General features: G+C 41.2%; 2 protein-coding genes across 2 annotated transcripts; both read right to left on the reverse strand.

Annotated features, from left to right (window-relative positions):
- Window positions 1-1896: 1896 nt before the first annotated feature.
- Window positions 1897-13169, reverse strand: ttll12 (tubulin tyrosine ligase-like family, member 12). Its single transcript, XM_084573741.1, has 14 exons — window positions 12879-13169; window positions 12215-12375; window positions 11418-11616; window positions 9397-9556; window positions 8943-9076; window positions 8484-8560; window positions 8190-8306; window positions 7443-7637; window positions 7075-7186; window positions 4764-4915; window positions 3922-4003; window positions 3751-3819; window positions 3038-3176; window positions 1897-2369 (listed from the first exon to the last, which is right to left on the reverse strand). Exons 1-14 carry the CDS (start codon window positions 13017-13019, stop codon window positions 2218-2220), a joined length of 1890 nt encoding a protein of 629 aa, XP_084429867.1. The 5' UTR covers window positions 13020-13169; the 3' UTR covers window positions 1897-2217.
- Window positions 13170-14091: 922 nt separating this feature from the next.
- LOC311508844 (sorting nexin-4-like) lies at window positions 14092-23298 on the reverse strand. The gene is made up of 14 exons (XM_084573833.1): window positions 23112-23298; window positions 22624-22748; window positions 22303-22441; window positions 21113-21262; window positions 20967-21014; window positions 20808-20863; window positions 17561-17633; window positions 17173-17234; window positions 16796-16861; window positions 16542-16631; window positions 16205-16304; window positions 15684-15829; window positions 15447-15561; window positions 14092-15361 (listed from the first exon to the last, which is right to left on the reverse strand). Exons 1-14 carry the CDS (start codon window positions 23250-23252, stop codon window positions 15314-15316), a joined length of 1359 nt encoding a protein of 452 aa, XP_084429959.1. The 5' UTR covers window positions 23253-23298; the 3' UTR covers window positions 14092-15313.
- Window positions 23299-24225: the final 927 nt, after the last annotated feature.

Here is a 24225-nt window from a genome sequence, read left to right on the forward strand (position 1 = left end):
TAATGTCCTCATTTATCACAGGTGTACAAGAGGTGATTTTTTTAAAATATTTTTTTAAACACACCTGATTAAATTATGTCAAGGCTTTAAAATTGTGCATAATTTATGAGTGGCTGCTTTGCATACCAGGTGGGTGCTATTGTTCATCAATCTAATGTAGAACTACAACATTTAACGTTTGCAGATCTTGTGTTAATCTCCATTCCTCAGGCTTGCCAGCATCACTGTGTTTATTATTATCTCTATCTCATCTCCATCTCCATAAAGAAAAACAATGAGCTCTCTTTTCACTTATTGTAGAAATCTAGTCTTTGGTTTATTGCCCTGAAGGCATGCCCAGCCAGTAAGAAATGCTGGGTTACATTATGTGCATTAACCGTTATTAATTTCAACTGCGCGTTTATCTTCGTCAGATACAATAATCTGCGTGAACAGTCACCCACATTTTGTATCAGCTCTCTTGCATTCTTTATCTGGCTCAGACACTCTGTGCATCTCTTCTCAGAAACTGCATTCCGTCCATTTTCATGTGTGTGTGTGTTTGTTCCTGCACAGCTATTTGCGTCAAAGTTGGATATTCCAGGACAGGAAAAGGGTCAAAGTTACAATGATAGAAATAAGGTTTATAGAAGACGCTGGGCATGGTGTGGAGACACTATTTTATATATATTTAAGTACAACTTAAGAGCTTTTTGTGGAACTTTGTGTGATGTGAGAATGGCTATAAAACCTTTGTGCACCCTAAACAGTTTGGTTTCATCCCAGTAAACTGTGAGTCTCTGTGCATGAGATCTTCTACAATTCTACAATACACATGTAACTGCCATGCCCCTGTTGTCAAAATGAAATATGTTGCAGACCAAGGTAGGATGTAGACTTTCCATACAAGGGTTAAACCACAATTAAACCTAAGAATTATGACCCTGGTATTCTATATTCTCTATATTCCCTATTAGACATAGCGAGGGTTGATAGAGAATAAAAGAGGGAGATCAGGCATAACATTATGACCTAATACTGTACATTTCTTGTGCCCGGTATACGGTGGTCCACCAAGTAATGCGTCCAGGTAACATCCACATGAATGCCAGGTCCAAGAAGTTTCCCAGCACAACATTGAATTGTCACAAGATGGTCAATGTCATTTACTTCTTATGTCAGTGGTTTTAATGTTGGGGCTGATCAGGGTGACTTGTGCTGTTGGGAACCTGCGAGCAGCTCAGTGATTTCCTGTCTGCTCTCTTCCTGCATTAAGCTTCAGGGACTTCAGAATACCCTTAAATAAAACCTGTGATGTGCACTTCGACCACATGAACTGTGATTGTGAATTGTTCGATTTGTATGAGCTGTAAATGTTTGAGTTAGCATTTGGTAGCTTCATAGCCACCTCTCACTCTTCCTCAGTCACAGCCATCTGGATCTGCTTGTTTTGTTATTCACCAGATTTCTGGGGGTTGCCCCTCTGACCCCAAACATCCTCAATCTTCCAGTTTCTCTACAGAGACTGTCCAGGGAAGTCCCTGCAGCCGACCTCCACTGGAAAATTCCAGTGGAAACCCCCCCACCCCCACCCCCACCCCCACAACTGGTAAAGAGAAGAAAATACCTCTGCACACATTTGGACAGTCCTACAACCAATCAGAGAAATGATGAATGTGACATTAAGGCGTTCTCAACGTATGCCTTAGTTGCTGTTAAGTATTCATCCTTATAGCAATAGCATCAACAGACACATGTGTATGTTACTACTTCAGTGTTAGTCTTCTGTCCATCAGTCCATGAAGCCCGCCCACGAGATCTGATTGGCCCGGCAGATCTTTGCTGGAGCATCATCAGTTCCCAACGGAGCGACTCGACACCAACTTTCCGTGACAAAGATTTTGTGTGCTAGTATATTTGCATCCAGAGGTCTTTCTTCATTCATTCGTTCATTTATTAATCCAGTTTGGAGCCAAAAATAACAAAAAATTGACAGCAGGTGACAGGGCCACAGGAGTCTCAGCAAGAGAAGGAAGAGGTTTTATAGCGCTGTAGTACATAATGTAAGCGTCAGAATGGAAAAGGTATTTCAAACTGTATGAAGTCGTGATACAATTCTTGTTGATACAAGAGTAGTATTAATAAGAGAAATGACCAACAGATGAAGTAGTTAAGTACTGAAAAATAGGGGGGGGGGGGGAGAATAAAAGAATGGAAATAGTCTTTGTGTTGGGTTGATCATGCTATCTGTGTGACCGGACAGTCCTCGGGCTGATCCAGGAACAGCGTCTGGAACATGTGGTTGTAGAAGGAGGGGTGGTAGAGGCAGGCCCGGGCGCAGTCAGGGCTAAAATTCAACTCCAGGATCTGAGGCTGCATGACCCGCTCACCTGAAAACACACAGAGATTAACAGCGGCCAACATTTCAGTTTCAATTTCAGTTTTCCCAACAACAATTAACAAGGTTTAACAAGGGCATCAAAGCCCTGTTGGACAGGAAGGAGACTCTTCATGACAGGGGACGCTGACATAAGGAATATAGGAAGCGAGAGGCTACAGATCGCATTTGAGATATATGATCACAGACCACATCTGGAGGCGGTCTGGGTCGCAAGTGTCAGATGGTGTCGGGGCTTATTTGCATACAGAGCGGGAAACTGAGATTGGATCTGGAGACGCATGTGAATCGAATTGAAACTTGTCACTTGACATCTGATAGCCCAGATCAGATGTTAATGCAAGGTGTGAACAGGCCCTCTGTGCGCTGATAAGAGAGTGGACCCTTTCAAAGGAGAGCTGGAAAAATACGTTCTGTAACAGGGAAATCCCTGTAAATCCCTGGGATCTAACACATAGTAAATACAATGGCAGCCATAATCATCAAACTATCCCCTCATTTTAATATAAAATAACTTTAACATTAGAATATTGAGTTCTTTGGGTCTTTGCTCTAACAGTCACTTGAGACATTAAAATGTGTAGGCATCTGAAACAGTCGAAGAATAATGCCAGCGTATCTTAACCATGGTGATGAATTAATTACAGAATGAACACTCACCGTTCTGCTCCGTTTTCCACTTCAACATTAGGTCCACGGCATAGATCGCCCTGGATGATGGGTAAGAACAGATACCATACGGAGCCGGTCGAGAAGAGGCCGCTTGGAAGAGCTCTTTGAAGGCTTTAAACAATTCTACCTGAGAATAGCAATGAATGAAAATTAAGATTTGTACACACCAGGAACAAGCCCCTAAGGACAACGTTAACTGTGGCTCATATTCTGGATCAAGCTCAGAAAGCACTGGATAATGATCAGTCTTATTTACTATAGATTTCTTAGACTAAGTCAGGTGGTGCCAAGACTTTATAGTCAATAAATAAATTAATCGCGATTAATCACGATTTCCAATATGGCTGAGTATCGCTACTGATTTGATTCAATATCAATTCATTTAGAGACATTTCTGTTTTGAAACAATTTTACTTAGAGATTTTCACCTAAAAGTTGTCATTGGTTCCAGAGATTTGTGGCATTTCCACAATACTTTACCTCAAGTTTCACATCTTTCACACACCTCTTCTCCGTCGTCACACTTTTTATACACAATCAGCTATCAGGCCTGACAGTGCTCTCTGAGTTGTAGCATCCATCATGTTTTGGATCCCTCTCAAATGTGGACTACTCCTAGAGGACCTCTCCTCATCAATTTCTGCTCATTTATTTCTGCTTGCGGTCCCTGCAGTTGTAAAGGACTTCAAATGTACACTTACTTCCACCTCTTTCCATGGATACTGTGGATACTGCTTCTCGAACATGGGGATGAACTCATCGTAGTGCACCTACAGACAATGATTCTATTTTCACTGGACTTGCATCAGTTAACAACGACCGAGCTTGAAAGGTACAGTGTCGCTGCCAAAAAGACTACAAATAGGGAGTACCTGTTTTAGGTCCACGCCGTCTGCGTAGTTCATGACAGTGAAGTGCTTTTGGTAATCATCAAAATGGTCCAAGGAAAATGGTCTAGGAAGAGGAAACAAAGATCAGGTCTAGACCAAGGAGGGGCTCATTCTCAGAATTACTACCTGCTGAGATGAAGCCAAGAATAACAGGCGGATAAGAGCCGCGATTAGTCCGCTTTGTAGTTCCTGTTTACTATTTCCGGCTGCTTCTCCATCTCCACAATTTTTGAATTGATTGTTTTGGATCAATAAAGATGGAGCACATTGAGTGATGGTTAACTGAGGATGACTCAGACTTTCAGTTGCCATTGTTCAAAGTGGAGCCGGAAGTAGAAAGTGAAACATGAAGTTGAAACAAAAATGAACCAGACAGGGAAAAATGACACAGCCCCGAGTACTGTTTCCGTGGTGTTTTTACAGAGCGAGCCAGACTGACGAGCGCACAAGTGGAAATGGCTCGCACCGGAATCGGCAACGTCTGTTGGCTATGGCGTCTTGTCCCTAGAGGCATAAACTCTCCTTGGCCAAGCTCTCTGTTTTATACTAACAGCTTCTAGGAGAAGAGAACTCATGAATGTGTATTTCAAATCAACTACAATAAGTAACCATCTTATTATCATTGTTTGGGTCAGAAGCACTGGTAAAACACTCGTTCTTGCTGATTCTGATGCTACATCAGTACTTGTGAATAGTGAAATAGCACCAGTACTTCACTGGACTGTGCCAAAGAACCCTAAGCAGGTAAGAACTGTTGGAACTCTGGATTCAACTACCTCTGATAGCATAATGGTACAGTGTTAAACCATGTATGTATGTCTTACCTGTTAGCAAAGCGCAGCCAGAACACGTTATAGGCGTACAGACGCAGAGGCTGCACCGAACGCAACATCAGCATGTAGCGAATGTCGAACTTCACCATTCCTACTTCCTCCCTGCTGAACAGTACTGGGTCTTCAATGTACTTGCACACCACCTGGAACGGAAAGAGACACGTTTACAAATGTGGGCACTACATCTGCAAGCATGATGGCATTCAGGAGGAACACCGAATTCCAAGACTGATACAAACAGGTACGGGTATCTAGACGTCCAGCATGACAGAATCATTAAAGGGGCCGATGAGACCTGCCAAACAGGGAACAATTCCTGTCTGAATGTGCTACACTTCCAAAACTGAATCCCTGCCTGTAGTTAACAATACTGTAAATGAAATTATGTATGTACCATCATTTGCCTGGTTCTATTGCAGCTTTTTGAATCAACTGGAGGATTTTTAAAGAGCTATTTGGACAACCAGACAGTACTGAATTACAGTAACCCAGCCTGGAAGACACAAATGTATTAACTCCCATCACATACAGATGGGATGTTCCTTATAATAATAATAATAATAATAATAATATCAGGACACAGCTTATGATGTGACCCCAAAACAATTTAGAAGGCATCTGAATGGTGCCATTTTTAAGGATATAATAGTAGTAGTATAATAGTATAATAGACTTCAGGAGTTCACATCCAGCAGGACAAACTGAGCTGCAGACTACATGACGTTGGCACAAATATAAGCTCTGGTTCTGCTTTCAAGTGACTTGATTTGCATTCAAATTATAATCTAAGATGTAGTGGCAGCACATTAATCCCCAGAAACCATCGCAGATATCGTTTATTAGATTTTGGCGCAGTTTCTACAGAAACACGTATTTGTGGATGCGATTTTTGGAATAAAGGCATGTTTTCGTTTTAGAACAACGAAATTCCAGAGCATGCGCAAATATAGTAAATCGAGGTTTCTATGTACAGCTAGTGCTTGTTAGTGGGTCAACTGTTATTCATGTAAATTCAAGTGTCTATATAAGAAAAGATCTTTGGCCTTATCCTTTATCTGACGTGTTTTCAGGAATGTTTCAACAAGTTACTTGTCTATATCACAACAAGTCCATATTCTCGCAAAGGATGCGGTTTTAACACTTTATTTCTTAAACAGCGTCATACTTCAGGCAGATCTGACGAATGCATAGTGTTAGCTTCCAGGAACTGCAAACAGCAACTCGTGATGTGGTTGTGGTTTTTGTTGTTGTCAAATCACTTCCTCGGTATAAATTCAAGATGCGCTAAATGAGCAATCACCCATTCTCTGATGATTACTACCCTAATCCATGCTGGTACGGACGATTGGTTTGGAAAATATTTATCTGCCTCCTCCAGAGATTTTTAAACAACCTGTTGTATTTCGGTTTTCGGTGATTTATTATAAGAAGGCGTTTTCTGCAGCAAATGCTTGTGCTGTTCCACAGGATGTGGTCTTATAGTTAGTCAGATGCAGTTGGACGCGCCTCATATAGCACACCCATGGCTGCGGTTTGTTTGGTAATTTACAAAGCCTGGCAGCAGCGTTTAGTTTACACGAACTGAAGATACAATCTCATGGCAACAACTTGGTGCTGACGCCATCTGTGGTGAAGCTTCAGCATGAAAGATCACTGCCAGTATCACCAAAAGCTTGAAGGTTGGAGTTGCAACAAAGAGAATAAAACTGCATTCACTCTAGCGGTGACGGGGCAAACAGCTAGGATTCAACGGATGCCAGCGATATCCAGTATCATGCTGATCCTCGACACTTTCACCAGTCACCAACAACGTCAGCAAGTGCTTGAACGCTTCAGCTGCGACTCTGTGACAGTGTAGCAGTACACACATAACTGTTTTGCAACGTTTGTAGTTGTGTAGCTTTTGGTATGAATGCAGCACACAGACTGAATAAATATGGATGACAGAACAGCTCCTCAAAAGTGAAGCCAAAGCTAATAGAGCTCCCCCTGGTGTCTGGCTGCAGTATAGGTCATAAGCTCCACCTCCTCTATGTTAGTGGATGGGACTTGGACCAAACTAAAACACTACGGTACATAAAATAATATATAAATAAAATAAATGCAAGGAAGTGGGGATGCATTGTCCATATTTATATACAGTCTATGCTGCAGCACTACACTTAATTCAATTCATTATAAACAAGTGAATTTATTTTAAGTAAACTTGAGGCCAAAGGGACTAGAAGAGATAACGTTTCCATGTTTTGTCAGTCATTCAAGTCTGAATAAACCCTTATGCAATGTGGTCGTGTGTTAGCACCTTAGGCGTACTCTCTCTCTGTCGGATTATGTAGTCCAGATTGTTGGTGATATGCGTGTCCAGTCCACGGGCCAAATTCCAGGGCTTACAAATCCAATGGTTGTCTTCTCCCCTAAAACATTCAGAGACATCTTACATGCAGCTTGTCTTACACCCAACTCAAAACACAACTTTGAACTTGAGGCAAATGATCAACAATGACAAAACACTTTGACTTCATTTCACTTTGGGTGATATTACCTAAAGTCTGGAGTTTCTAAAAGAACTTAACCTGATGTAGTGCTTGCTGATCCAATCAGCAAATGCATATACATCAAAGTGGTATTTAGAATCAATTTCAGTGACTACTAAGAAAATATGATCCCAACCTTTTCTGTCTCTGTTGGTAATGCTTGACGAACTGCGGCAGCTCAGTCTGCAGGTTGAAGGTCTCTGGTAGCCAGTCTGGGGCCGGGCCACCTTTCAACCGGCGAGCCACTGCAGCCAGACAGTCCTTCACAGTTACAATACTCTCACAGGGAAACTGGTTTAGCATGACATGAGGACGCTCCTCACTGAGTTTCCTGCCAAAGAAAATGACATCCATGGTCAAAATGGATTTTCATTAAAGAATGGCTGATGGTTGGTTTATTTTAAATCCTGTAACTGTGACCATAACTGTACTGAAACAGTCACATATTTTAGTTTGGATTAAAAGTATTACTCAAGACCAAAACAGAAAAACTCTGGATTAAGGGCTCTTATTTAAAATACATTTGACATAATAAGGAGTAATTCAAACTTGAAATGTATCCTTTTACGGTACATTTAGAACAGATTAAGAAATGTGTGATTAACTGCACATTAACTGTGGACAATCATGCGATTAATCGCGATTAAATATTTTAATAGATTAACAGCCTTATAAGACTTATGATATTTTAATATATTTTGTATCACATTTAGAAGAACAGAAATACATGTTTTTATCTCAAGATGAAACTAGACAAGAACTAAACCAAAACCAGGTGCTATAAACACTGCTATGCAATTAAATTCTGCTTCATATTTACCAGTGACTTGTAAAACCAGACTCTCACAGTACCTGACTGTGTGAATGATTCTTTGTCTCTGACCTGTAGTCTTTAATGTGATTATAGCCCCAGATGACATCAGCCTCCTCCTCCGCCTCAGTCAGCTCAAACCGAGGGTGTGTCAGGTTGTTCGTTACTTGCAACATTTCACAGTAAACCCTGAAAACGGAGCGGTGGAAAATGGGGCAAATTATGCAGCGATTAACACATGAAGATGTAGTCCCATGGCCCATGTGGTCCGATCCAACAGACACGTCACACCCAACTGTAGACATTTATTTAATCAAGCAGATCAAGCAGAAGTCTTTGGATCTCTACTTGAGGTGACAGACTTACTTGAGGATCTTGTCCTCTGGAACAGTGTAGGGCTGGACTTCCACAGGAAGCTGCTCCTTGTTCTCCCGTGCAATGGCCTGGAGAGAAAGATACAGAGAACAGTGAGGATCAGAACAGTGTATTTGATTAGGGAGGCTCTGCCAAGTAATTTCCCTTTCAAATCAAGTTAACTCTTAATATATTATCTCAGTCTGTTGGTTTTATAAATTACATAATTATACATTTCTAAATAAAGCCCTACAGTAGACTCAGAAATCTAATTTTCTGAAAGGCCATCTATCACGTTCATTGCTACTATGACCTTGTGAAATTATCTTGGTGGGTTCCTACACTACAGTCCACTACACTGCACTACACCACATATCTTCTTCAGTCATAGCAGAGTCGTTTGTGCTGAGCCCCTCAGTGCTAACTGCAAAGGCGTTTTTGTCGTGTTTGAACCCAAGTTACAGTCCTTACCTCGTAGTATGAGTCCGAGGGCTCGGCAGTGACACTGCTGACACCTTCAAGATCAGTAGGTATCCATGGTAACAGACGGCACTGCCTCACCAGCGGGTTCGACTCTCCATATGTATAATCACGGGTTACTTCATCTGTGGAAGCAGAAAGAATATTCAGAAACTTCTCCGCTCTGTCTGTGGAGCCCATTAGTTTCTACTGAAGTCACTTTTCATTTGTTTGGGAATACTTTCTGTGTCGAATTAATGCACGCTTGGTACTCTAGTATGTCTGGAAGCAGGATGGTGTGTGATGGTGCTTCTAGAAGGTGCAACAGTGTAGCTTGCTGGTGTGTTTGGATGGTGGAGCTCCGCAGCACAGAGGGAAACCTTGACTTTCTGATAACCAGCCGTGTGGTGTATGTATGTGTGTGTGTGTGTGTGTGTGTGTGTGTAGATGTGCATCTTGTTTTCACCTCCTTCCTGCAGGTCCTGCAGAGGCCAGAGCACAGAATAGGCCAGCTGGCCCTGTATGTAGAAGAAGGGAGCCATGCTGCAGCTGGGCTGGTCAGAGTGCTGCACCTGGGAGCCAAACTCATCCATGATGTACCACACCGGAACCTTCTCCTCCGCTGACTGAACACAGAAACACAACAGAGGGAGAAGACTGAAGCAGAGGACAGCGAGACAACTGAATTTGAATGTCTTTTACAATACACCGATATGAATCTCTTTGATACGATGCAAATACGATTATACAGTGTGTAGAGTACAGATTTATATGCAGGGACAGCAGATGAATCTGAAGGGATTGCGAGATGATTGCTGAGACAGGAAAGTAAAAAATAAAGTTACGTGTTTAATTTAGTTTTGGGGCTTTTCCTCAAATCTCAGAGTATCTGGCTACTGTGCATTGTTGCGCACCCAACAGTTCCTCTTCCAAAGATGCATCAGGTTAACTGCTTGGTTACAGAATTCTAAGGTAGTCGTCTCGGCCCGAGGGTAATGTGTTCAAACATGAAACAAAATACTTTGGGAAGCGACAGCAAGACCACTCTCTCTATCTCAGTTCATTTGTTCTGGAACAGACTGCCACTGCTGTGTTCACACCAAGCCAAGCTAACAATGACCTAGGTGTGAACACACCCTTTGTTATAGGTGGTTTATGCTTCTGGGTTAAGTTGATGCAGAGGCTAACGTGACAACACAGACTCCTACGCAGAGCCTTCACCGTAACTGACGTGCACCTCCCCAGAAATGTAAATACTCGCTGACGCAGAGGACAAGAGCTGTGATTGGTCCACTTGGAAGTAGCGTGTTTCCGCTTTAGTATTTTGGGCTGCTTCTCCTTCTCTGCAATTTTCGAATCGATTGTTTTGGATCAATAAATAATTGGTACGGTTAACTGAGGAGGTTTGGAGACATTTGTAATTTTGCCGAAAGTTTCAGTCGCCAGTGTTGAAAGCGAAGCAGGAAGTAGAAACAAAAATGAACCCGACTGGCAATAAAGGCACAGCGCTGACTAGTGTTTGGGTGGGGTTGTTACAGAGCGAGCCAGACTGATGAGCGCACAGGTATAAACGGCTCGCACCGGCGTAGGCTACGGCATCTATGTCCTGCAGGAGTATAAACTCCGCTTTACTTTGCACCTCTGCTTTTGACACCATTTCTTAGGATGTTTTCACACCTAGATTGCACTCTGATTCAACAAGTAATTGGGCCTGCTCAGACCTTGCATTAAGATCCAATCTAAGTAACAAATCTAAGTAAGAATTTACAAATGGACGTTTTTAATAGGAGTACACAAGTGTGATTCTGTGTTAATTATTGATGTGGTCATGATGATGTATGAGTGGTTAAGTTACATGTTTCCTCAATCACTGACGTCTTTATTTCCCTTTATTACTGGAGATTATAGTACGCACAGAAACTTCCAGGGTTGGAGTTATAATCTGAGCTTTGTGCAGGTCTAACTAACGTCAGGGAGGATATCAGTGCATAATAACTTACAACAGCACTGTTCTCGGTTCTGGAGCAGCGGTATCCATTAGAGACAGTAGCTGTTACAATATTCTTGCAAACAGTTTTGTGATTGCTCGTAATTTTCTGGAGGGAATTTCAGGTAATCAGGAAATAATCGAACTGAATATGGAGCATCAGCAGTAAGTGTGAGCACTGGCTTTTAGTGCTCTTCTGTTGTTCATTTACCAGTGTTCTGTATATGAACACCATGTTTAGTTTGAGCATCTTGGGCACACTGCTGCTTTACATGCTCTGGTTTACGCACCAGGTAAAGAAGTTGATTATATAATTACATTTGTATCAGTCCTTGGTTACCGTCTGGTCACACTGCAATGAAGCTCAGGACATCCGATGCTAAATATCTCCAGTTGCAACTATCTTTTTGCATAGACTTATCAATCACCATCCCTAAGAATATCTGCAATGGGTCTATTAGTAAAATCATGGTGGGTGTTTTTCTTTTTTTTCTACGTACCCCCTGAGAGAGGTGATAAGTCTGGTTGTACTTCCACATGAGCTCCATCACCAGTTCCACCGTGTCCGGATCGGGAGCCTCACCGTGGAAGTCTATTCCCATGAGGGCGGCCATTCTTGGCAGCAGGCCAGGGATCTCCTCCAGCTGCTGCCGGGCGTGTTCCACGCGGTAGGTCCAGGCGTGATCCACCAGGAAAACACTGAAGGGATGTGGGAAAAACCTCAGTTTGAAAAAAAATAAAATAAAAACAAGCCATGCGAGGATGCAGAGGACGGTGAGGGTTGGATTTCTGCTAAAACTTCTCTTAATTGGAGAAGTTCGAGCTCAGCATTGGTCAAATAAATGCACTTCTACACCATCCTCACCTCCTCCATCACCGTCTAATACGCTGCTGCCACTGCTGAGGACAAAGGCAAACTGCAGCATATTATTCGCTCTGCCGAGAGGGCAACTGGATGCAATCTGACTTCTCTTCAGGACCTGTATGCCTCCTGAACACTGAGGCGGGCGGGTAAGATTGCAGCCGACCCCTCTAACCCCGGACACAAACTTTCCCCATCCATCAGGACCAAAACCTCACGCCTCAAGAACAGTTCCTTTCCATCAGCAACTGAACTTGTAAATCTCAGCTGTTTTTGCATGTCACTATCTGTTACACTATCCCCCAATCTCCAATGTGTCCTGCATCTTACTGTGCCATTTGCTCTACCGTACATGTACATGTCAACAAACTGCAACCATATTGCAACATTTTATTTATTATTATTATTATTGTTTTGTGTCTTTGGCGCCCTCACCTGTTCGGCTCTGAGGCTTGCAGTCCACTCTCCCGAGTCACAACCACTTTGGACCTGATCACAGGTCCAGGGTTGTTCTTCTTCTTTTTCTCACTCTCTCCATTTCCCTCCTCCTCCTCTTGGTACTGCATTATTCCAAAAACCTCACCGGCGTCATAAATCTGTGAAAAATGAAAGAGCGTGAGCCGCATGGTGCTTGTACCAGACTTCACTGAAAAATGTATCAATTTAAACTTTGCTCACGCCACAAGGCTGCTGTAACGCGTTTAAAATACTCTCAGCTGAAACGATAATTCGCTATTACACCAAAGCAGGATGAAGACTAGTAACTAAATCTTACGCCGAATTGGTGCTCGGAAAAGGTACATTCAGGAAAGATTTTAGCTGTTCTCTGTCTCAGGTGTATATTAGTAAAATTTATAAAAATATAAGGTTTTTCAAGCGAGTTCGGCACACACTACATTACCTCATGTGTAACAAAAACATAGGTAACGTAACGTAGGTTACTAGGCAACGTTGACGTACAGTATTCATGCAACGTCCACAAAGTGTTTTTGCTAAACGGCGGTTTAATGTCAGCACTGGGCCCGGGTTATCAGAACTTCTGAGCACTACAGTGGTTATCAGGACTGTGTGTGATGCAGTGCTTCATATGAGGGCAGACCTCGTTGGTGATTTTGTGATGGAGGCTCCTCCAGTAGATTTGGGGGATCCCTGAGGACTGCAGGGCTCCGGCGTGTAGCGCCACAAAGCTTTGGAACTCCTCGTCCCCTGCTCCATTCAAAATTTCAGGATTTGTTGACATTATTACAGCAAGACTCTATTCACGTGGACGCGGCTAGGGAGAACCCGGAAGAAATGGTCTGACAGCTAATGCAGCAGTGCATTGTGGGAGTTTTAAAGAAAGATTACACATACAGTACATATATTTTTTTTAATTCTTCCTCCCATTGTGCAAAGATATGCTTGTTAGATTAACTGGTGATTCTAAACTGGCCGTAGGTGTGTTAATGGTTGATGAAATAAATAAATGACAAAAAAAGTTAATATCTTTATGATCTTAACCACTATACACGGACCGCACACAAACACAAAGCAGAAAAATTACTACAAAAACTAACTAATGATTTATGTAAATAGACTGAACCAGCTGCCAGATTCAAACTGAGATTTAAAACTGGAAATGAACCCACAAAGCTTATTGCTGCCAAGAATTCAAAACGTGATATAGAAGTTGTAAGACATACACTTTCAAGCCCTATAACGTGATTTAGATGCCTCTGTACTTCTGTCTAAGGTGATGATTGGCTACCTCTTACATGTGTACCTCAGACCAAGAATAAATATGACATGTTGATCTCTCTGGTCTGTGTTCATACTTACTTCCTACAAACAAGGCAAATGGATTAATGTGATTAATGCACTGAGTTTTGACTCCAGATTGTACTGAGACCTGAGTGGTCACACACAATGACAGTCAGATATAGAAATCATCACCATGTGGTTGTTACATTTCATTTAATGAAGATATTTTAGGCAGGTGTGTAGTATTAGGCCAGTTTTAAGGTGTTTACATACACGTCTGTATACAAGTTTACAAGTCTGTATTTATTGCATGTGTTCTTTTTTTAAATCTGTAATATCTGTAATATATATTGTATTTGTTTTGCGAAAAACGCAATACAAGACAAAGCAAGACAGAGTCATGAAGCAGTCAAGTACTGAGGCTGATTTTAATCATCCTCTAACTTCTTTGATAGAAGCCTATTCTGGATGATGACCTCTGAATACACGAGTGCTCTGAGTAGTCAAAAAATAAAACTGAGATGCAAAAAAACCACAGACATCCAACCTGTTCCGGAAACTTTAATGACGGACTAAAGCTTCCGTGAGAAACATGATTAATAAAACATGAGGTCATATTTTTTAAACATAACTAGAGTGACAAATCTGGATGATAAATATGGTGTGGAAACAATTTCATAAAAATAATCTGTTTTTACTACTGAAAGCTTAAAAGTTAGCCACGACTCTCTTGTGAGAAGCGGTACCCTCTTTCCATGGTAACTATCACTGACGGTTGCACACCAGTGTGATCAAATAAAAACAAATAAATAAGAAGAAACGTCATGAACTATTTTTACTCAAGTAAACAATCCTGATGCAGACTCACGAGCTACCAGATGCACTCATCCTGGCTACAGGGTGTAGCCAGACTCATTTCGTGTTTCAACTGGTACTGCAACCTCTGCATGCAAAACATAAATGCAAATGTAAACAAAGTCAATTCCACGGCTCTCAGGTGACATGAACGAGTACGTGCCCGTTACTCTTCTGTCTTTCCCGCCTGTCTTCTGTCACAGCATAAAGCCCGCACAAACAATTTGACTGGCCTGTCAGATCTTTGCTGAAGCATAATCACTTCTCAGCAGACTTTAGACCAGTGTAGACTTAGCTTTCAGACAGCATACATCGACACCACTCTGAGATTTTATCTTACTTTGTTTAATCTACTTTGTTTATGATCGAGACTTTATATCTGATATCTAGTTTAGCTTGATCTATGTCATTCTTTGTGAAATAGGGCCCGTTTTAACTGCCTTCCAGTTCCTCATATATTAGGGACAAGCTGATGAAGCATATACGTGTTACCATTAATCTTGTATTTTTATGTAGCACACCTAATAGGAGATTAATTCCTGTATAGCTAGCTCTTATCTTCTGGGACCAGAGTTCACTGGACTGGTTTCACACCAGCCTAAATCAAACCTGAGTTATCTAAATTGTTGGAAAGTGCTGATATTTAGACTTGCTCTTGCATAAAGCTGGGAGACCAAAAAGGTTTTTAAAAAGAATGATAATCAGACTTGTGGCTGTGGCAAAGTGCCTGTTTAAGGTTAGAGACAATGGTCTTGGTAATCCTGTTCACACCCCAAAAGGTTAGCAGTGAGTATGAATTACTACTGTTACATTTTTTTGTGCACACATTATGTTAATATTGACATTTTCTATCCCCAGCCAGAAAACATTGGCATCACTGTGCAGAATCCTCAACAGATCATTACTAAGAGTGGGCATCCTCTGAATATGGCTTCAGTGTTACATCTTGAGGAAACATTCTTTGGCATTGCTCCACACTTGTATTCCCTGCAAAGAGAGAGCAGAAATAAGAACATGACTGAACACGACAATCATCTGTGGACTTCAGATGGCTCCTGTGCTCCTTCTTTACCTTCTTGCACATGCTGATCTGCATGACAGCGTAGTTGATGAGCGCTTCACGCAGATCTTTGTCTTTCTGTTCCTGAAAGCGCTGCATGTCCACCCACCCCCTTTCAACGTGCTCTCTGCACCAAAACATCAAGTAGAGCACACACACAGAATTAGCCAACGGAGCTTTAAAGCACAATGAAAACGTATGCTGCTTTCACATACGTTCTGCTAGAAGAGAGCAGCGCCCACAACTTACTCGCACTCGACTGTTTTCTCCTTGACGGTCTCTTCACCCTCTGTTATTAGCTCCTCCAGGAGCTTTAGCCTCGCCTCCCTCTGCTCAGGTGCCTCTTGCCCAAAAAGCTTGTTGGTCATTCCTTTGAAGGAGAATGTCCGCACTATCTGAGGAGGTGAAGGAGGACTACACATGAAACTGAAAACTGCAAATACATAAGAAGTCATTTCCAAGATCTTTCTCAAATCACTTCTTTCAGTCTGCCGCATGCTGTATTGCATATTTAGCAATTATTCTTTAACGTATGTATCATGTCCTGACTGAGTTCTGCCTCACTCATGGAGTGATCTGATCTCAGACCCCATTTGGATGCACAGAAACAAAATATATGTTATAACAGAGAGTCGAGTGGGTCATGGATTGTCTCTGGCAGGTGCCACAGAGTCAGAACTCAATACGAATGCTTGCTGCAGGCATTGTAGGTTAAAGTTAATAGAAAAAGAAGTGCAAAAGAATACATGCATTAAGTGAGCATAGTGTACCCCTGTAGCCAGCTCCTCACGTTGTTGCTTCTTAGAGATGAGGTCTTGCGAAGCCATCTCCAGCTCAAACTGGGTCAGCTCGTGTTTCCTGCACACCGCCCTGCCGAGAGAAAGGTTACAACAGGCTGTCATCTACTTACGTTTGGAAATGTCACAATAGAGGAGCAAAGAGTGGTCATTAGTGCAAGACTGTTACAATAGAAAGCATTGAGTGTTGTCAGTGCCTTTATTGTCAATTTAAACTGCAGGAGTTTCTGAAGGCTCTATGTGTATTATTGGCAGGGAGAAAATAAACACATTAAAAACATGTGCAGACATTGCTCAAGTCGCATCTCACCTCAGAGCTTCAGCATAGAAAAGGTATTCTTTCAGCTGATCAGCATAATGTTCCTCTTCCTCAAGGATATCATCTATTGAGGCAGCATATCTGCAGATGTGTGAAAAACATCTGTCTTAGGAAGAAACACAGTTGGCTGTAACAGTCCAACAATACAGTATACATTCAATGTACTGTGTGTGTAAACAGTATCAGTTGAGAAGTAATGTCAAACTATACAGAAATGAGAAGACAGTCTAGACTGAACGACTTACGCATCCATATGATGGCCGGCACTCTGTAGTCCATCCCCCATTTCTTTCTCAATGGCGCTCCACTCACTGCAGTGAACACATGGAAGAACACACACACATATTCAAATGAGCAACAAGAGTCTGGCACACACCACGCTCCATTTGACACAGAACTGAGAAATTTCTGAGGATTCCCTTCCCTTCTTCAAATCTACTGTCTAAGGCATTGTATGCTGTACAGGTAGTGAAATCCTCTAGGCTACAATTGTGAGACTTTATAAATCGTCAAAAAGACCAGGTGGGTTTTAACCTGGGAGGACGAAAGTTACATGGTTGACATGAAGACAATACAAAGGTTAATCATGCACACACCTATTATAATAAACTTATTGACAAACCTGAAGACTCTTCCATAGTTCCCATGGACCTTGTAAACACCATACAGTCGATCAGCAACCCTCTATAAGACATACAAACAATGAATGGTGATTGGTCAGTTACTGTTTCTGAGAGCAATAATGGACTTTCCATTTCCTTTATTTCATGTTTATTCGGACACTCTTTTCCTTTACCACTTGAAATCTTATGAGTCTATTGCACCATAACATACTTTATGTTCCATCACTACTTTCAGCCATTCATTTGCGTTCACAACGTGTCTCTGCTGTCCCCAAGTGGCCACAATAAACAAAAGTCCTTGCAAGTTTTAAGAGTTAAGAGCATGAAGCACGTTTTTTTAAGATTTTATTGTGAGTGACAGGAAAACAGGCTGAAAGAAAGACTTACTGCTCGTACTCGGAGCAGCTGGGAGGTGTGAGACTGGAGCTCATCACTGTAGCGTTTCATATCCGTGAAGCGTCTGAGTAAGACAATGAAGACACATAAAGAGGAGAAACAGGACAATTTCAAACATTTGAAGGTTCCTGGTTCCCAAATGTGAGACCTCTCTGCCTTTGTGGGCTGATATGAATTAATATAAATTAATATATTGGAGTTTCTCCATCAGATGTATCTAAATATTTGGTGCAGGACCTTTACATGAAACGAAAAATGTTCTATAAATACGGAATTACTTACAGATTGATCTTTACCAGCATATTAATAAAACACAAACTGCATTTTAATCATTACCATCAAGCTCCATCAACCTCTTAATAGCTGGTTGTTTGAACTTTTTCAAATCTCCTCAAGCACCTTTATGGTAAAAACTGAAAACTGAATTTCAGTTGGAGGCAAAAATGTTAAACCGACATTATGGCTCCAATCTACATTTTTATAAATTTAACAGTCACACTAAGCATTTCCTAGGCTTAAACCAAAATGCTGGAGATCAATTCTGTCTAAATGCTTAGGAAGGCCCTCTGTAGGGGATCCTGTCATCCTCGGAACCCTCTCCTCTCTGGAATGTAAATTTACGGAGTTGTTTTGTGGAAGAACTCTTCTAACAGATCAACCTTTTACACCTTAGCCATAAATGTGCCATGTCTAAATGCTGGACAGACCCATGCTACCGGACCTCCCTGAATGCTGAGGACGTCATCTGAGCCAAAAAGAGAGATTTACACTTCTGTTCTGTTTCCCACTCTTGTTTCTGATCTAATTAGTCCTGAATCGAAAGAACATCAACACGATATCAGGAACTACAAAGAATGAAGGAGTTGACTCTCATACTTCATATAAACAAAATCAAGAAGCGATATTCAATTATGCTATTAAGCCTGTGACTCATTAATTCTTCCTTTTCAGAGACACACACATGCAAACATACCAAACACTTTCTTCCTTCTCCTCTCCCAGAGTGACCAGGGGAGTGAAAAACAGATAAGCATGTCGTAAATAACTTTCTTTCCCCAGAGCCAGACTCTGATCTGCATTCTCCTCTCTAAAAAGAGCCTAAGTTTGATAATATGACAAAATTGTAATAACCTGGTAAGTTATATATTGTTTTTCAGGAAGTGCTTAGGATCCCAATGAGACGATTTTGATCCTTGTACAATAAACCTAGCCCAAATTCACATAATTTGTCACAAGTAAGATGGATCAACAGTGCCCCCAAGTGGCTATCTTTAAAAACATTTTCTTTCTTTTATCATTGTTGAAATTAAAGCATGTTGAACCTTAGATATGTTCTTATACTAATGGTAGCTATTAGTTGAAGCTATAACTGTTGGAATTATTATTTTAGAAACCCCAACCTTTTGTTATTAGCAAAATGTCACTGTAAAGAGAACCTGATTTTATTAATTACTGATGCTTATGAGTTATTTTGATGTGGTCATTCTGATACGCCATCTTGTAATGTTGAGTGTTGCCGCATACGCAAGAACATCGCGAACAAGCCATGATGAGTGATGGAATGATTAAAATTAAGTAAAATAAAGCAGGGTAAGAAGATCAGGTAATAAGATATCTGTAGACAAAGAAGTATAGGCGTTCCCTTTCCTTTCCGCGCAAAGAATTTGGAAACCCGGTCCAAACACGCCCTGAATAATTAACACATAAAACCAGAGGGATGCTCCCTCTTCTCCACACTTTACCACTTTCCACTTTCTACTTTTCTTTTACTTTGCACTTTTACTTGCTCTTCTTTCCGTATTTAGTCACGTTTATACTTAGTAACTTTGTTTTAAGAACAACTTGGATATTGTTAAGCGGCATTTCCAAGCTCTGTTTGTTTCGCGTCAGACCTTTTTCCCGACGTACAATTTTTGTAGTGACTTAAATATTTTTCTAGTTTTATTCATTTTTATACTCTACGAACCGAAGTACTAATTAAGAGAACCAACATCGTTTATAAGTTAGCCAGCGTAGTCAGCTGGGATATCAGAAAAAGACCCAATCTCTTCGACGGATCAAGATACCAAGAGGCTGTTGCCATAGCAACAACACAGAGAAGCTGTGACGATCCGGCTTCCTTCTTTGAACACAAAGACATTGCAAAGTGTCATCTGCCTTTGACTGAACACCTACAACGCTCTCAAGCGACGCTGGGTGTTGGAGTTGAAGATCAAGCAACAAGTCCTATCTACCGGTCCAAGAGAGACCTGCATCAGCTGTGCTGTTTCGTCACCACTTCGTCACACCGACGCTTCGCCATCACCGTACCGAGAAGACTCTACAAAAGTAGGCTGAATCGTTCCTACCGCTTAAGACAAAGAGTTGGTGTCACTACTTTGAAACTCCCTATTAACATCTTTTAGAGAGACGTTAGTTTAGGCCATAACATATCTCCATCTCTCACCATTGCTCCAGAAATTAATTGTTTCATATCTTATCATATTCATTTTATTTAATTACACACCTATTTTCTATTAGTCCCTCATTTATTCATAGTTGTCACTTCATTAAATAAATATTTGATCACACTTAAGAAGTTGTTTGTGACGTTGTTTTACGGCAGAGAATGACTGGTACAAATTGTGGAAAAGGATCCACTCCTTCAGATATGCAAATTATTTAACTGAGACTGATAAATTGATTTAAACCGCGTTCTTCCTACGATAACAGGACGTGGTGCCCTAATGAGACATTTAAAAAGTGTAGTAAACGCTACACCCTCTTACTATGGGCAGCCCGACTAAAGAATTATTGATTAGAACATTATTATGTAGGGCCTTGCTTCCACCATCTGTCACTTAGTACAGGAACAATTATGTGAACCCTTGCTCAGGGTCACAAAACATCAGATAGGAGACCTGGCTGTGGACATATCACATCACAATGTACAAGGAAATGGATTATTGTCTAATTCAACTGAAAATGGAAAACATCCACCCCCTTAAATAGAATGGCACAGTCGGCTGCATACGACAGACTGACACACTCTGAACAAGCCTAAACAATATGCGTTTGCATGGGATCTGTTACTTAAGACGTTAACCTAGTAATCCAGTGTTAACTGGATTACTGTTGAACTTAACCTTGGATGAAATATCAGTGAATTGATTCCTTTATGTCTTATTCTCAGTATACTTCTAAATAACCAAGGATGAATTATTGATAGAAGTAGTGTGTTTAGGAAACACTAACTTACTTATCTGGATTTCTCACCCTGAAGGTAGCACTGAGAGCTCGCAGCCTGGAATCTGACTGAAAAAATGAGTAACAGGAGGTGCTCCAGGTTAGTGAACACTGAAAATATCTGCATGAATTCAACATAAGATTACAAACAGACAACACAAATATCCAATACCTTTGCCTGAAATCCTGTCTCATACACCACTTCTTTCCAGCCATGCTCCTGCCGCACAGTAGCAGAGGAAGTTATAATTAAAGACTGATCTGAAAACGATCACTTGAACAGCCAGCTTGACTGATGCACAGTTCAGTACCGTGTACCTCAGTGAGGAAGTGGTAGAGGATCTTGTCGTTGGATAGGACAGGATGAGAAGCTACACGAAGCAGAAAGTTCTCCAGGCCAACCCTGCGGCGCTCCACGAAGTCTGGGTCCATGTTGTCTGCCGACAGCTTGTGCCACACGAACTCTGCCTGCATGCAGGGGAACAAAGCAAGAACATTTTCAGTCAACTTTTCTGGACACTTTCTTTAAGCTTGACTGTTTTCCTACACAGGTGAGATGAATTAAAACACCTGAAAATCAGACTCGAAGTCATTTATTTGTAGCAGGTACAATATTTTTAAAATGATTTTGTATTTTCCAAAAAGTACCAATTCTGTTACATGTTATTATTATTACACAAATACTTCACACTTTATGTGACTTATGTGACCGCTCAAACATTATTTCAAATCTGAACTTAATGGCAGAATACTTTTAGAAAATAATGGAGAAAATAAGTGAGATATCCAGCTCCATATCGACTTTATGTCTCAATTCACCAGTGGCTATCTGGAAGCCAGTGGTGAGTTGTCTAGATAGGGGGTGTTGAGACTTGGTTATTTGAATGCATTCTCCGTGATCCAATGGGAGGTAACTGGCTAAAAACACTTAGTAGTTAGTTGTGTGCGTGTCATGACGTGAAGACTTAGGGAACTGACACAAATTATGGAACAAGCTTTGATCAATGAAAGCACACATACATGTTATTATTAGAAGTTATTACTTAATTAGTTATTGATCTGCGCCCTGAAATTAGTTATTTAAGAGACCCATACAAAGCTCAGATTATAACTCAAACTCTGGAAGCTTCAATACGCATTAAAGTAAAAGAAAAAAATCTCTAGAAATAAAGGTAAATAAGGACAGATTACTATGCTCTTTCCTTTTTGGGTGATCATTTATAATAGTGGGCGTGTGTTTCTTTTTCTGAATGTATGAGGCAACACTTTGCTTACACAAGAGCGCCCCGGCTAAGTAGGCGGTATTTAACGTGACCCAGGACGCACTGACACTTAGGAAAGAATGTAGTCACAAGCGGCCCAGACCTCCTTCAAATGTGGTCTGTCCTCAATGTGTCCTGGGTGTGTTCACAAATGCACTTCAAGCTGGCCACTTGTGATCGGATTCATCACATAACCAGGTCTGATCACTCAACAGATGTTGGAGAGCAGAGCCACACTGAACTCACCCTCTTCTCGGGCAGAGGGGGCACCACGATGTACGGGTAAGTGACTATTAGGTAGTTCCGCAGCAGCTCGAATTCACTGTATCGCCTCCACAGAGAGTCAGGGGCTGGGTTGCGGCCTTCAGCGACAGCGTCCATTGGCCTTTGAAAGTTGAACCACAGACATTTGTGTTGTTTTTGTACAGACACACACACACACAAAAAAAACAGAAGTAGATTGAGCTGACACATCGCCACAAGAGGTGATGCATGCATACCAAAACGTCTCAGCTCAACATGCAGCGCTTCCTGTGACTGGACTGTTAAGGGCTAAGCTGTGCTCACCTGGTTTCGACCAGGTACACGGTGAACGTCTCCTGCATGCTCACTGCGTTTTTGCCACTCCTTTTCTCAGCCTCAGCAACACAGATCTCCATCCTGCGCAGGAGAGTCGAGCCCTCCTCCAACATCTGAGCCGTCACAACACAAGACACCATTAACGACTCTGAAAACAGCTGTTCGTAAAGACACCTGGGTCCATCCACCTGCTCACTCCTGCTCCATATTAACTATGGAAGAGTGTGCAACAGGAAACCGGATCATACATAACCTCATTCTGATAAAAAAATAAAACTTGAATGGTGAACACGTTATCAGGACTGTCAATTTAAAGCGTCGAACATCCAATTCAGCTTCCATGTAGCTAGCTTAAAGCTGTTAGCTAACGTTTTTTTTACAATTTAACGGAAATACTGTTTTTTTATGGTGCTACGCAGCAGTATATGTAAGAGTCGTTTTACAAACAAAACGAGAAGAAGAAGCTACTGTTTCACCGTGTTGTTTAAGCTCCCGTCGCCAGCTGTTTGGTCCGAGTCGTCGTCCGTAGCCACCGACTCTTCCCTGCCATCATCCGCCATCCTCTTTTTCTGCCCTGATGTTGATGGTGATCCAGGACGCATGCGCAGTACGTTCATCAGCTGTATACAAATAATTTGCTATATAAAACATTTTATTTTGAGAACCGTTTTTTTGCAACAATACAGACGCAAAAAAAAAAAAAAACGTATTCAACGATAGTATATAAACAAATAAATTAGATTTTTTTTTAAAATTATTTTTTTGATTCCTAATTTATTTAGTTATTTATTTTCTCTTTATGAGCACACAGGCTTGTTGTGATGCATTGGTAGTTTTAACATTCTTATGTAGTAAAAAATAATTAAATATGAATAGAAGTCAAATATGAGAATGTAAAGAAATTATATGTAAATGCAATAAAAACATAGACACCAAGTTGAACTGAAAAAAACTTTCATAAAAGGATAGAGTAGGGATAGGAATTGGAACATGAATACTATGGATGAATGAAATCTGTAAAAATGGCATGACCCTTTCAACAGATGTAAGATGTGTTTCATTTATTTATTTTTTTAATTTTAAATGTTTCAGATCTGGCAGAAGTCGTAATTTCTCTAGATAAAATTTGACAGAGAGGTGAGGTGGAGAGTTTCATGTGAATCCAATTTCTGTGTGTCAACTTGTCAAACTGGATGGGAAGCGTCTGAACTTGTGTATGTTGGTTAAAGTCTTAGAGCATTATATGAGCTGTATGACTTTACTCGTGTTAAAAGATGAATCCAGGAGCAGGTCTTCTGCATCCATCCTTCCCTCAGTTCTGATGGGCAGTCTGTCTCTTCCTGCTGCTGAGAAGCACCCCTATACTATGATGCTTCCACCAGTGAGCAACGTCGTGGATATTTCTTCTGAGTTCTGAGTTTAGTTTGTTTCTCATTGGACCAGAGAATCTTTGTCCACATGCTCCGAGAGCTCTGAAAGCTACTCTTACACAAAGGCCCGATTCTTGACCACATCTGTGTCAATTGTATTCAGTGCCGACTTTTTTTTTTATCTGAAGATAAATTTTAGAGCTGGCTCTGGCAGCTGACA

Source organism: Chelon labrosus, assembly GCF_963514085.1.
Source record: "Chelon labrosus genome assembly, chromosome: 23".
Classification (NCBI taxonomy): domain Eukaryota; kingdom Metazoa; phylum Chordata; class Actinopteri; order Mugiliformes; family Mugilidae; genus Chelon; species Chelon labrosus.

Excerpts from the sequence above, each read along its gene's own strand:
- LOC311508844 (XM_084573833.1), bottom strand. The coding sequence starts at position 23,252 with ATGAACGTACTGCGCATGCGTCCTGGATCACCATCAACATCAGGGCAG. Across the intron at positions 21,263-22,302 it reads CCCCTCTGCCCGAGAAGAGG|GCAGAGTTCGTGTGGCACAA; the intron begins GTGAGTTCAGTG and ends CCCTGCATGCAG. Across the intron at positions 15,562-15,683 it reads GAGAAAACAGTCGAGTGCGA|AGAGCACGTTGAAAGGGGGT; the intron begins GTAAGTTGTGGG and ends GTTTTGGTGCAG.
- ttll12 (XM_084573741.1), bottom strand. The coding sequence starts at position 13,019 with ATGTCAACAAATCCTGAAATTTTGAATGGAGCAGGGGACGAGGAGTTC. Across the intron at positions 11,617-12,214 it reads CAAGCCTCAGAGCCGAACAG|TGTTTTCCTGGTGGATCACG; the intron begins GTGAGGGCGCCA and ends ACATCCCTTCAG. Across the intron at positions 8,307-8,483 it reads CCAGAGGACAAGATCCTCAA|GGTTTACTGTGAAATGTTGC; the intron begins GTAAGTCTGTCA and ends CTCCGTTTTCAG.